This window comes from Psammomys obesus, unplaced genomic scaffold (genome assembly GCF_907164565.1).
Source record: "Psammomys obesus unplaced genomic scaffold, mPsaObe1.curated_primary_1811, whole genome shotgun sequence".
Classification (NCBI taxonomy): Eukaryota; Metazoa; Chordata; class Mammalia; order Rodentia; family Muridae; genus Psammomys; species Psammomys obesus.
The window spans coordinates 32,051,337-32,065,472 of record NW_026592118.1 but is presented as its reverse complement, the minus strand read 5'-3'; the positions used below and the strand labels follow the sequence as shown (position 1 = coordinate 32,065,472).

General features: G+C 43.5%; 1 protein-coding gene across 1 annotated transcript in view; it reads right to left on the bottom strand.

The window, feature by feature from the left end:
* Positions 1 to 13,539, bottom strand: part of Asb4 (ankyrin repeat and SOCS box containing 4) — a 39,978-nt gene extending 26,439 nt beyond the window's left edge. Inside the window, exons 1-2 of the mRNA XM_055613017.1 lie at positions 13,019 to 13,539; positions 4,210 to 4,509 (exon numbers count right to left, since the gene is read on the bottom strand). Of these exons, the coding sequence (XP_055468992.1) occupies positions 4,210 to 4,509; positions 13,019 to 13,205 (487 nt within the window). The 5' untranslated portion in view covers positions 13,206 to 13,539. The remainder of the gene's footprint in view (positions 1 to 4,209; positions 4,510 to 13,018) is intronic.
* Positions 13,540 to 14,136: the final 597 nt, after the last annotated feature.

Below are 14,136 nucleotides of genomic sequence, written 5' to 3'. Positions count from 1 at the left end.
ATTCCATACCAAGTCAAAGGACAGCCTGGGGTTAAGTGGCCTAAAGCTAAGGGTCTTCATTTATAGATGTGCCTTTTAAAAAATTGTACTTAGGAGCCAGAGAGATAGTTCAACAGGTACATGATAAACCCACATGACTGAAGGAGACAACTGACTTTCAACAGTTGCCCTCTGATCTCTACACAATAACAATATGACACACATGTGGACACACGTGCTGTAAACAAAGGTTACAAAAAGTTACTTAGATACTGTTAAATATTAGCTAACATAACTTTTGATGAACAGCAGGTATTATTTCCTGACATGAATAGTCTCGTGTAATTTTTAGGAAAATATATGTATGCAGCTTACACCTTCCTATAATACTATATGCCTTATGTAACTTTTAGAAAAGTATTTCTATACAGTTTATACCTTACTATAAAAGGCTATTTAAAAAAAAAATAACAGTAACCAAGTCTGGTGTCCTATACCTGTAGCCCCAGCATTCAAGAGGCTGAGACAAGAACATTCCTACAAATTGGAGGCTACCTTAGGTTGAGTACTACCAGGTCAGTCAGAGCTACAGTGTGAGATCCTATGTAGATAGATAGATAGATAGATAGATAGATAATGATAGATAAATAGAACCTGTCCCTATAAATGAACACTTTTATCCATCATTTAATGTGTGCATGAGATGCAGACAGCATAACAAAATATTCTAAGAAGACAAGTATTCTTACAATTTTCAGTAATAGCACGTGATTCTGTGGTGGTGAAAGTAAATCAGAGATTTCTTAAGATTTCACATACATATACACATGTAGGTGTGTATGTGTAATATGGAAAGTTTGGAAATTTCAACATACAGTATACAAGCTGTATAATTTTGTACACAGATTGTATAATTATCTCCTTCCTCATCAGAACTTCTAACACGGAAGCATCAAGTGGATGTGTGACAGCTTTCTGAAAGGCCCGCAGGACGCGACCCGGCCCAGTCCCGAACTCAGGCTAAATGTGTTCAGCTTGCCGCTTCTGTTCTCTTTCTGTTCTCTGCGACCCTCTGAATAGCCTTGTTCGCAGTGGACAGCTAAAGCTTGAGTTTGAGGCTGGGAATAAATAGCAGCCCCAGATCAAAAGGCTTTTTGTCTAAACTGAATCTCTAATCACAGAAGTGGGATCTCTTAGAGCAAGATTGTGCAAGCAAGATTCCCTCCAGTGTGTATCTGCAGCTCCGGAGGAGCTCTCAGTAGCTGATGGAAGACTCATTCTTGGAGATGCAGTGCTTGCAAGGCAGCCCAGGCTCCAGTAGATGGCCCCACACCCACACTTATATGAGCGCACTCATTGGGCTTCGTGAATTATTTTAAAAGGAAGGGGAAGGGAAGGACTTGAAGTTGGTAGGGGAATATGTTAAGGGTAATTGGGGGAGGTTTAAAAGATGAAACTAGATGGTGGCAACATCGTATTCCATTCTATACGTGTGTGAAACTCTGAACATTTAAAAATAGGAAATGAGAGTGTGGGGGCGGAGCATTCGCTCCTTGCGTGTTCCAGTGTGTCCCTATCATCCTACTGTCCTTGCTTACAGACTAACAAATCCGTAATTTCTCATGATGCAAAATCTAAAGTGTAAGCTGATTAAGAGATCAGCAAAATCTAAACCGTATCTAATTCGAATAAGGAAGTAAATATAACATGTGGAGGTGTCCAGGACAGAGGGACTGAGTGAGTTTGTAACACGGATCCATTCCTCCCCTGCTCTGTCTCCCTCCCTTTCTGTCTCTCTGTCTCTCTCTGACTCTGTTTTTCTCTCTGACTCCCTGTCTCTCCCTCTTGTTCTCTCTGTCTCCCTGCCTCTTGCTCTTCTCTCACTGTCTCTCCCCCTTGCCCTCTCTCTTTCCTTCTTTTTCTTTTTCCCTCCCCTCCCCTTCCCTCCTCAGGAAGCCTCAGCCAGGCTGATGGGCCCCCTTCATTCCTACAGTTTGAAAAGCATCTTTTAGGACCTCAGTAGTCCTGCTACACTTCCTGAGTGAATTTATTCTTGCATTCTTCCCCACTCTCACAGAAATGTCTACCTCCCTTTCTCCCCCTCATTTTTAGCTGATGACTTCGCCTCAGCATAGTTGAGGGGAAGCACACCAGATTTGAATAGCCTCACCTTAGCATCGTCAAATCTGCTCTGGCACTGACAAACATCCTTTACGACACACTTACTAAAAATGGAGATATGTCCGGCCATCTGCAGAGTTCATCCTATCTCAACTTTGGAAAACTGGATCCTTGAAAGATTACTAAAGTAATCCCATTGTGTCCACCCTCAGCAATTTTCCCTTGGTGTCCCTGCAGTTCCCTTGGTGTCCCAGCTGTGGACAGTGTCCCCCTGTTCTTACACTGCTTCTCCAGGCAAACTGCTCTCAACAGCTATCAGCACATTTACTTCCCAACACCCATTTACACCCTCCCTAATCTAATCTGTCTTCAGCGCCACAACATCAAACTATTTTGTTGTTGTTGTTTTCTGGTTTGTTTAGTTTTGCTCTTTCGTTTTGTTGGTGTTGATCTGTCACCTAATTTCAGGAATAGCTCACTTAACTAATAGCTTTCCCTGTAGCTGGCTAGTCCCTGCTCCCTGAACTCACCTCCTTCTTAGTCCTGTGTTACCAAAAGCAGGCTCAGGTCCCCGATGCTCCCATCAGCACACTCCACCCTGTTTCACTGGCTCCTGCTTATGTTTTGGTTATTTGAATGTTAGCATTTATCATGACTTTGTCTAGATTCATTTTTTTTTATTTATGTTATTTATTCTTGTGTTTTTCAGATAATTTCTCAATGATTTTATAGCAGGAACTGGACTGAAACCTGTCATGTTCCTGTCTCAGTCTCCCATGTGATAGAACTCTTAAGTTCCAGAACTGCATGGGTTGGATCGCTAGTGAGATCTTGTATTGAAAAAGAGAGAGAGAGAAATGAGAGAAAGAAAGAAAGAAAGAAAGAAAGAAAGAAAGAAAGAAAGAAAGAAAGAAAGAAAGAAAGAAAGAGGAGAGCAGAGAAGAGAGGAGAGGAACAGGAGGGAATGAAATAGGAAAAGACAGGAAAAGGAGAGAGGGGGAGGGGTAGAAACAGATGATATGATTACATGCAAACTGCAGACAGCAGCTCATTCATTAAAAAGGAGAAATAGACATGAACTGATATTTCTCCAAAGTGAATATATGCCTGTCAGATAAACTTATGATGCTGAGAAAAGTCACATTAAAACCACAATGACACGATACTACATACTCATTAGAGAGCAAACCTTTTTCCTCTTAAAGTGTCTTTGCTTTAAGATAAAGTAAACTATTTTACTTGATCACTTTTGGCACGAATAGCAGGTGACTGGAGTTTTCATACATTGCTGGTGGAAATACAAAATGAGACAGCCACTTCGAGAAGCAGGGTTCACTGTGTTACAAATCTACCATCCTTCTCGTCTTCTTTCTTCTAGATATTTATTACAAGGAAATAAAAATATGTTCAGCTATAGGAATCTACATGCAAGTACTTATATTCATGGTTCTCCAAAGATGGTAAGTTCTTGACTGAGGCATGTATAAATTGCATTGCACGCCTGCATGAAATACTGCTTGACATCTAAAACAACTGATGGGCTCCGAGAAGTCTTTGCTATTTTATAAACTTTACATACCTAACATTGTATAAACTTTACTCTTAACATAGGTGCTGTTTTCTCCTTGATAGCACTTCCCCACTTTTATAATTAAAATTTATTTTGCTAATGCTATATCCCCTTCTGCTGAAATATGTACACATACACGGATATTCATGCATACACCTGCATATGCATATAAACCGGGAGAAGGAAGTGTTTTCTCTCTGTGACCACATTACCTGATGCATAGGAAAGGCTATGTAAGCATATTAAGTAACTGTGAAAATTAAACATTTCTTATACGTCCAAGTTAAGATTTCAATGTAATACCCACTGCATGACCTCAGCGGGAAACACCCGTACACTATAAAACCACCAGCAACAACATGTGTGAAAACCCATGCGCGTGTTGATCTTCATCCTCGATCAGGCTGAAGGTGCTGGAAATGCCTATCAAATCGCCTGAGGCAGGGAGGGGTGAGCAAGGCCCCAAACCACGTGTGTACTAACCCACCCAGCAAACCGCGAGTGTATGGACACGACACCGGCCACTCGCCAAGCCTCACCTCGCCACACCAACTGCTTGGCGCAGAGGATGGAGTCCGGCGTGGTGCAGAAGTGCAGAGCGGTGTGTCCGCTCAGGGAGTAGCAGTTGAGCTTGGCGCCGCGGTCGAGGAGAACCTTCACGCAGTCAAGGTTGGCCATTTCGCAAGCCACATGCAGAGGGGTCTTCCCGTTGGGTCGGCAGTTGATGGTGGCATCGTGGTCCAGCAGCACCACCAGGCACTCCACGTGACCAAGCAAGACTGAGAGGTGCAGGCCCGTTGCCCAGGAGGATTTCAGCTTGTAACTGGGCAACCAATAGCCTGGAAAAGGAAAAGAAGGGAACTTAGCTTGACTTTTCGCCCGGCGTGTCTCCACTTTGTGAGCATTTTTACAAGCTCTTTTACTGTGGCCGCAGTTCTAAAACTGAAGGGAAAATGGATCAGGCTACGTCACATGAGCCACTTTAAATATATATATATATATTTTATTTCAAGTCGTTTTAAGTTGATTTGAATCATTTCAAAGCTCTCAATTACAAGCTTATATTTTTTTCATGCCCATTCTTCATCCCCTCTACAACTTGTGATCTGATTGTTTTTTAATTTTTCACACCAATATTTTTGCCAGCCTGTTGGTTTATCCAGTATTTCTTTCTTAAAACAAAAAAAAAAATATTTGGACAAATCACAAAATTTTATCCAAGATTTTGTGTGGGGGGGGTGGTGGGAGGGGCTGAGATAGGGTTTCTCTGTAGCCTTGGCTGTCCTGGACTCCCTTTGTAGAACAGGCTGGCCTCAAACTCACAGAGATCCAGCTGCCTCTGTCTCCCTGAGTTTGGGATTACAGGTGTGTGCCATCACACCTGGCTTATCCAAGATTCTTTTAATGATCTACAAAATAATGATGAAGGAGAAAAAGCATAAACAAGAGAGGTCCACAAAGTATAAATTCTGTGCTTACACTACAACAGGATTTTAAAGTTGTTTTTTTGAACTTCCTAGCAGCCAAGACAACTGCACACACAGCTGTACCCACTGAATAGGCACAAATCATCAAGAGAATGGTTCCTAAAACTAAGATCTTAGACAAATTATTCTCATTACTTAAAACGGTGGGATTGGGAGGGGCCGAGGGAGAGGGCTACAGCTGGGATACAAAGTGAATAAACTGTAATCAATAAATAAATAAATTTTAAAAAAGAAAAAAAAAAGTTCTGTCTCCCTTCTGATTCAGCTGTTTGGAACAGGGTCTCACTGTGTAGTCCAGGTGGGCCTTGAACTCACAGCAATCCTCCTGCCTCAGCTTCTCTGGCACAGGGTCTACAGGAATACTCCACCATGCCCAGCCCATACTGACCTTCCATCATCACCATTCCTCAACTAGCAACTTGAAATGGCAGTTTCTCCACCTGCTTAGAAAGGAGCTAGTTCTGAGCCTGCAAACTGAAGTGTGTTTTGCCTGCTTATTAGTGGCACACATCAGGCACTGTCATGTTGCAAATGAGTGAAAACTCATGCCTGCAACTGCATAGGGGGAAAAATGATTCTGGAAAAAAATAATAAAACAAAACAGTAGAAAGCAGGCTAAGAAAACACCGTTTTTGAGGGAATGACCTACTAATGACTGGCTTAGCTTGAAACCCGTGCCATAAGAGAGAGCCCACCCGTGACACTGTTAATGATACTCTGCTCTACTTGCAGACAGGACCCTCACGTAACTGTCATTAGAGAGGTTTCACCCAGCAACGGATAGAAACAGATGCAGAGACTCACAGCTGGGGAATCCTATGGAAGACAGGGAGGAAGGGTTAAAGGAGCCACAGGGGAGAAAGGCACCACAAGAAAACTTACAGAATCGACTAATCTAGGCCCGTAGGGGCTCACAGAGACAGAACTGCCAACCAGAGAGCGTGCATGGGACGGACCTAGGCCCTCTGCACATATGTAACAGCTGTGCAGCTGGGTCTTCATGCGGGACTCCTAAAGCTGGAGCAGGGGCTGTCTCTGGCTACACTGCCTGCCTTTGGATCCCTTTCCCCTAACTGGGCTGCCTTGTCCAGCCTCAACAGAAGATGTACCTAATCTTACTGCGACTTGATATGCCAAGGCTGGTTCATATCCATGAGAGGCCTCCCATTTTCTGAGAAGAGGAGGAGGGATGGGTGTGGGGGAGGTGAGAGAGGGATTGGGAGGAGAGGATGGAAGGAAAGCTGTGATCAGGGTGTAAAGTAAATAAATATCTTAATAATAAAAGAAGAAGAAGCCGAGAAGAGAAGGCCATTTTGATGTAAAATCAGAGAAACAGATGCTGGCACTGGAGGGAAGATCATGATGCCCAAGCCTCTCATTTTCCGGATGAGAAGACTGCCTGCTAGAGCCACAAATCATCTGCTTCAGTCCAATCTCACGGACTGGGGCTATCTGCCGCGTGAGGCTTCCATCTGTATTTGACTTTGTGGAAACGGTATAGGTTTAGCGCTAAGCCTGCGGTACAGATTACAAAGAAGGGAGGCTGCTCCTGAATGTGTCTGCAGCATGCCACGTTGCTGGCATGGAAATGTGCCGTTTGCTTACGGTGCTTCCTCCTCCTAAACTTCCAGCAGCACCGAAAGAGTGCTCTTTGCACACTTATTACATCGACCACTCACTCACCCGTGGCTTTCAAAAAAGTCAGTTGCATCTCTGTGTGTGTGTCTCCCGTAATCATAGCTGTTAGCTGGGGAACCAGGCTCACAGACCACAGGATCCTGGAATTCTGCCAAGCCTAAAACAAAACTGCTTCTACAACCCACCTCCTCTTTGTAGAATCTGTGTATCTGGGAGAAAGGACCTTACTGCTGTCTCTAAGGGCCTGAGTGAGAACTGTGGAAGCCTTAGGGCTTGGGATATGCTTATGTCTGCTTTTAATCTTCACTTCAGAACTTTGGAGGTAGAGTTGGAGGTGGGGTTGGGAGGGTCTAGAGAGCAAAACAGGAAAGCCAGCTGCACTGAGCAGAGAAAAGAGCATCCTTAGCAAGATGTCCACCTTTAAAATGGGTGGAGCACAGGTTCTCCAGTAAGTAGGGAAATAAGTAGGCTCCATCTTACAGAGCACCAGATCTGAGGTCATATGAGCTCCTGAAACCAGAGCTGAGGCGTGCCCATTGATGTGCTATTTGTTCATGTTGATATGTCAAAAGATCAGAATTTTCTCCTGTGCACGTACCTACTCTCTCTCTCTCTCTCTCTCTCTCTCTCTCTCTCTCTCTCTCTCTCACTTACCAGTGGTTACAGCATGCTGGGAGCATGTGATTTGCTTCTAATACCTACCTTTAGAAGGCACTGCTCTATGCCCTTCTGCACAGGCCAGATGCCCCTGTACTGTGTGTTCAGACTGCAGAGAGGGGCAGGCTGGAGAGGAAGAGAAAGACTAAGGCCTTGTGGGGGTGGATGGGGGTCTCAAGAAGGTGCTGCCTCCCTCTGGGGAAAGCCACTCATCTTCCATACTTCCTTGTCTGCAAGCTGCAAACTCAGGTTCAGGAGAGCTTGGCTTCAGCAAAGGGCTCAACTGAAAAGAGGTTAAGACAGAAGCAGCGCCATCCCCTATGCTCAAACTCCACTCTGACCCCACCGACCAACCCACCCACCCAATCCAAGGTTCACACACAGGGATCTGTGCCATTCACGGCCCTGGCTGCCGTCCCTTACGCCATGATACATGTACTCTTGTATACACTTGGCATCTGCATGCAGGGCACTCAGAGTCCTGGCAGAGCCTCCATGAGGGATGCGTAGTGTGGGTAGGGGCAAAATAGTGGAACACGCCCTAGTTCATATAACCGCTGGTGGCAGAGGCCGAGCTCTCTACCACTTGCACGTGTCCCTGTGACTGGCTAACTTGTGGCGAAGCAGGAGAGCAGAGTAGGGGAATGTAATACTTTTTAAGCACCGTGGAACTTTCTTTCAGCAGTAGAAGGGAATAAAGTTACACCGTTTGCAGAAGATGGATAGGACTGGGAAGGATCACAGCAAGCAAGCCAGTCTCAGCAAGGCAGTGCTCTTCGCTCCCGTCTGTGCTCCCTAGATCCCATACAGTACCTCTGCATGTGTGTACAGACTGAGTGGACTAAAATGAAATAATTCAGGGGAACAAACGAGATTGATGGGACGAGGGAAGACAGGGAGGATGGGGCGGGGCCAGAGGAGAATATGTTTAGCCATATCATATGTACCTGTAAGAAAGAACTTTAAAAGTAACAACAACAACAAAAAAGTAACTCTCAAGTCTCAACTCTCAACTCTCAGTCTGCCCTAAATCTGCCAGAAGCTCCCTCCGGTGTGCAGTTCACCACACAGGGCTAAAAGTTCTAAAGAAACTTTTCCAGTTTTACCCTTACAAAACGATGCAGAACTAACTCCTGCGTGCGCACTTCCGGGCACTTCGTTTAAATCTGAAACTGAGGTCTGGGGTCGGCTAAGCCTGCAAGGTGAGGCAGGACGCCTCCTCACTCAAGAACCTTGAGTGAAGAGAAGGGTGAGAAGGGGAGAGAAGGGTGCTTGGACAGGGCGCACAGCTCTGGTTAAACGAAGGCTGAGCCCAGGTTCCGCAGCCATTATCAGCTCCCACACTGGAGAAGCCTCTGGCTGTCTCCAAAGCTTGCACACACTGCTCTGGCTGGATTAGCAGACATTTGCTCGGGCCATGTCCACGTATTTACACGGCCCTGAAAGATTATAGACACGAGCACAATTCTAGGCTACTACTTTAATAGCCGACATTCTCAGGATAATTCTCAGAGGTTCAAGGTGAATAGGAGAAACTTTTTCAAGCAAGTAGGAAAGGGGAATGCACCCCCCCACCCCCACCCCTCCAACCCTGGCCAGTAATAAAAAGAAAAACAAGAAAATTAATTTCTATAAAAAGAAAATTGGTTAGGAATAAAAAGCATTCAGGACATTTGGACATCAGCTGCTACATAGGAATACAGACTACCTGCCAGAAAGTTTTCAAATGAAATCATTGGTTATTTTAATTCACACACAACAAAAAAGTAGGATTGCCATGAAAAGGATCGGAAGAGGCTGTGGGCCATAAATGAAGTACTTAAAATGCACTACACTGATTAATAATGGCTCTTCGTTAACCTTGGTGACTAGGGAGTTTCGTACCAGAGACAGGTTTGACATTCTGCCTGTCTCAGGGAACCAGAGCTCATACATCTGCAGAAGAGCCGGGATGGAGAGCTGGGGAAAGCAGTAAAAATGGCCTTGAAGGCATTTGTCCATCCATGGTTCCAGTCCAGAGGCTGCCAGATGGAAAGAATATGACGGAAAGCCTTGGAGGTTTCTCCCTCATTTGATGTTACTGTTAATATTTTTCTACTTGTCTCAGAATAAACTATGTCACGACGTCCCTTAACTATTCAACTGTTAGTCACATCTGGTAGTGAAAACTTCCCTTGGGTATTCCTGACTTCTTTGTGTGGTTGTATTTTAAGGTGACTGTCTGGGGCTGTCCAGACGGCTGAGTTTGGCACTTGCCACCAAGCTTGAGACTTGCAGCTCACATGGTCGAAGGAGAAAATGTCTCCTGATCCACAACACACTGTGGCTCACTAGCGTGTGTGTGTGTGTGTGTGTGTGTGTGTGCGGGTGCGCGCCGAGAGTGCAGTAAATAATGCCTAAAATAAAGTGTTAGTTAGCTTTACAACGTGAGAAAAGTGGGTTTTTTTTTAATTAACAAGCTGGGATTTTATCTGATGATTTCATGATAAAGCTGAAAATAACAGGGTGTGGGGAAAGAGTGAGAGGTAACCTCAAGAATTAACTGTTGGGTGCTGGTAAACCCCTGGCACACACCGAGAATTACTGTGGAGAGCACTGTAGGTGCCGCCTTCACTGGAAGCTTCTCAAGGAGAAGAACTCAGAACAGCAAGGAGGAAGGAGGCATTAACCCAGCACCTCCACTTTGCACACCTCACAGAATGCATGCTGGCTTTTGTGGGGATCACCCTTCAACTACTGGGACACTTGGTGCACTTCTGATTAGAATCCAGGGATATTTACAGTCTAAGTTGATCTCTTTGCCAGTGGAGCTCCGACTTACTTTTCCAAACACACTCACAGGCCAGTCTTGACATGACATGGGATATTTAGGAACAAATTCAACCACTTTTGAATCCTGTGGAAAAGGATGTAGGGTGTTTCCGAGGAAACTAAGATGGGTTAAGGGTTGATTGCCGACCAGCTCGGCCCCCTGAGGATAATCAACTGTTGAATACTGGATCTCATTATCATTTACGTAAGAAAATTTCAAGGTGGCCATCATCTGTGGCCTGCTTTATACTCTGTTTCGTTTATTACATGAAAACCAAGTGAAGACACCCCCTCCCCAACTCTTTGAGAATAAACAGCTATGTTTCCTTTCTGAAACTGGATGAGGGGGATGAAGCTTCTTCACTTCTTTTATTTAAAAAAAAAAAAAAAAGAATCATGCCTCACAGGGGAGTTTTGCAGATGTTTCTTGTTCACTTTCAGGAGTTTCTTGTTCAGTTTAGGAGCCTTTCCACGTACTTAAAAAAAAAAAATCAGAGAGTAACATCCAAAAGTCTGCTTTTACTTAATTAAAAAAAAAAAAAAAAGAGTCTCAGAAACAGTACTCCAGCCACAGGTCCTTCAGGACCACGGGGAGGCGGCTCCCGTCCTTTAGACAAACTTCAGAAGGAGCTGAGTGACCAATTAACTACCCTGCTGTAGACCCCTCGGTCCACACTGTTCGGAGCATTCCTTTGTGAGGTGGGACACTGATACCTCCACTTAGATCTCCTTTATTGCACCAGAAGCCAGGCTTCTATTCACAGCCTCCGCTGTTGCCCTCCACAGTGAGAGAGCCGGTGGCACAGCTGGAGGCACCTTAGAAAAGTCTCCAGTAACTTTCAAGAAAGTGGGGTTTTTACCCTAGACTTGGGGCTGAGGCAGAGCCTGACATATTCGCAGTAAATGGAGAGTAAAGTGATTTCTAATACACAGTGTCCACATGTACACACTGGCTTCCTGGACAGCCCTGAAGACACAACCCGGAGTCCTGCTATTTCCAGATGGATATCTACGGAAGACTGGGGTTCTTTCCTCTCCTTGGGGGATGGTTTAAAATTCTGCCCCCAACTGAAAGCCACATCTCGTAGTCAGAATGCTAGGAAAACAGTCATTAGCATAAATAAAAAGTTAGTTCCACATGGACCATAGGAATTATCTTATTTTGACCAGAAGAATTTAAAATACAGTTTTTTTTTCTTTTTCTTTTTTCTTTTTATCTTTTTTCTTTCTTTTTTTTTTCCCTCATTTAGGGATTTTATGATTTTATGAGAAATAACAGAACTCAGTGCCAAGAGCCCACACCTCCAAGTTCCCTTTCTCAGAACTTCGGAGCCCTTTTGCCATCTGCAGGGTTTACCTGCCTGGGAAATAAGAAAAGGTGTTCTTTGCTACCCAGTGTCAAATAGATTAGCCACTGGCTTCAATCTGATTCCTATTGTATGTGGCACACATACAAGTTTCTTTAAAATATGCTTAACCTCCCCACAGTGTCACTAAATAAAGTCATAAGATGCCATCTAAGTACAATAGCATATAATTTTTCCTTCCACAGAATCCCTTCAACTTTGTAAAAAAAAAAAAAAAGATAATTAAAAAAAAAAAACAATTAGACTCCTTCCTTTTTCAGACAAAACAGCCGTGACAATTGATCATAAAGCACAAATCAAAAATGCAGTAACTGGCTTCAACTATTCTACACTACCCTCAGAACTGACAGGGAATTAGGTAGAAATAAATGCTATTAGCATTTGTATCTGGAAATTGGCGACAATCACGGTTTTGTATGAATAGAAATCAGATTTATAATCAGAACTTGAACAGAACTCCTCCCACCTCTATTCCCCGAGACTTTCCCACCCTATTTTCTTTAGGCAGAAGCAAAGGTGAACACAATATTTCTCTGCAGTATGCTCACCAGAGGGTCTAACTATTTAAGTTTTCCCATTAGCTAGTTGATTTGAGAAATCGGGATGAGTGTGCTAATCTAGTTCTGATTTATTAAGTAGGAATTTCAGGGGGAAAAAAAAAGATAATTTTCTGTTGTAATTGTTGTTTTCCTATTTTGGTACAAAGCGGATATACTGAATTTTAATTTTTCATTTTTTTTCATCTATTATTGTAGCCCAGCAGAAAAGAAAAAAAAATAGAAGTTAACTTTGTGGTATTTTGAGTTCGGCTTTTGTTTCTGCACTGAAACCCATTAAAATGATGCAGACCATGAAAGTGCCTATGGCATGGCTTTCTCCATTCATTAACTCTCTAAATGGAAAAGAGAGCCCCCTTTTTCATCCACACGGACATAGAGATGGTATATCTGTAAGTGGCTGTTAGCAAAGAATCAGCAGCCTGACCCCAGCAGCCTCACTGTCCCACGTACGACTCAGCAGTCTTTAACCAGAGTCGGAGAGATTTTCTTTATTCTATACCACCACAGCCACAAGAGAAGTCCTAAACACAGCGTGAATGACAAATGCAACTACCCAGGATCCCAAATTCCAAGCACAAGAATGGAAAAGAGCAATAAACAGAAATATACATAGACAGAAATCTGTGTGTATAACATGCAAACTAGCCCAAATGCACTCCAGCTTTAAAGAGAAGGAAAGATTTTTTAAAATTAGAAACAGTGTCTAAACAAAAACAAATACATACACACTAAGAACGATTGCTTTAAAGACAAAAACTGACCTACTGACCTAAAAATCCATGTTATATCGATCTCACAATTACACCTCTACATTTTTTTTTTTTTTACCTTGTTTGTAAGATGCCAAAACCATGTTCTCGTCTTCAACTTCAAACACCGTGTCCACATCTATTTGCCTCTGGATTAAAATAGCCTTCAGTTTTCCAAAGTCATTTGACTTTAGAGCCTCCAGGAAATTTTTCTTAACTAACTTGGCAGCTCCAGCCTTGCTGACAGGGGCAGTGCTGCCGTCCATGCTGTGCGCCTTGAGGAAGCTGAGCACTGATTTATCAGGAGAGCAGAACCCAGCACACAGGCAAGGCTGCAGAGTCCACAGACTGCCGGCTAATTTTATCCCAAAGTTATGCTGATCCGTTCTATTTATATAGGGATCATTTCAAACTTCAAAATACCCTCCCAGGCTGTCACTGGGCTTTCAGGTCCTTTAAACTAGAGCTACGTCAGCAGTCCCCTTCCGCAGTGCGTGGTGTCGAGGAGAGGAGAGGCTCCTGTGACACATTTCCGAGCATGAAGTGTCACAATTATTTCTTACAAGACCAAAGTGAAAGTGTAAGATTTAAAAAGCTCTTAATGCCCTTGATGTTTGCTCCCCAACAGAAACATCTGGTGCCTGGCTGGAGCTGCGGTGTCCTAGTCTCACTAACTAATAGCCAAAAATGAGAATTTGTTTCAGTTGTTGATACACGTGCTGCTGAAAACCTTTAATGATTTTGTGAAATGAGCCTGTAAAATCAAGCCTAATTATGCACATCTAAAAACAAACAGGAGCCTTGACAGTAACTTAGACTTGAAAATGTTCAATCTTATGAAAACGCAGGGAGGGAGCTTGCTAGGGGGAGGGGGACAACATTTTAGAGAAAAAAGAACCCAGGGAAACAAAACAGATGGGTGCAACAAGTGAACGAACTTCATTGAATCTTTTATATTTGATTTCTCATATCACTTAGGGAAAACTGTGTTTTGACAAATTACAAAGACAAATACAGACTTTATATGTGCTTGTTGGTTTGAAAAACATGGGAGTCAGGTATTTGGGGTTGGGTGAAAGAATAGTGTTTGTCCTCGAATAATGTGATGTAGAATCAATTGGCTGTCCAACATTTCCTCTTAAGGTGTGTGTGTGTCTGTGTGTGTGTGTGTGTGTCTATGTGTATGTCTGTGTGCTA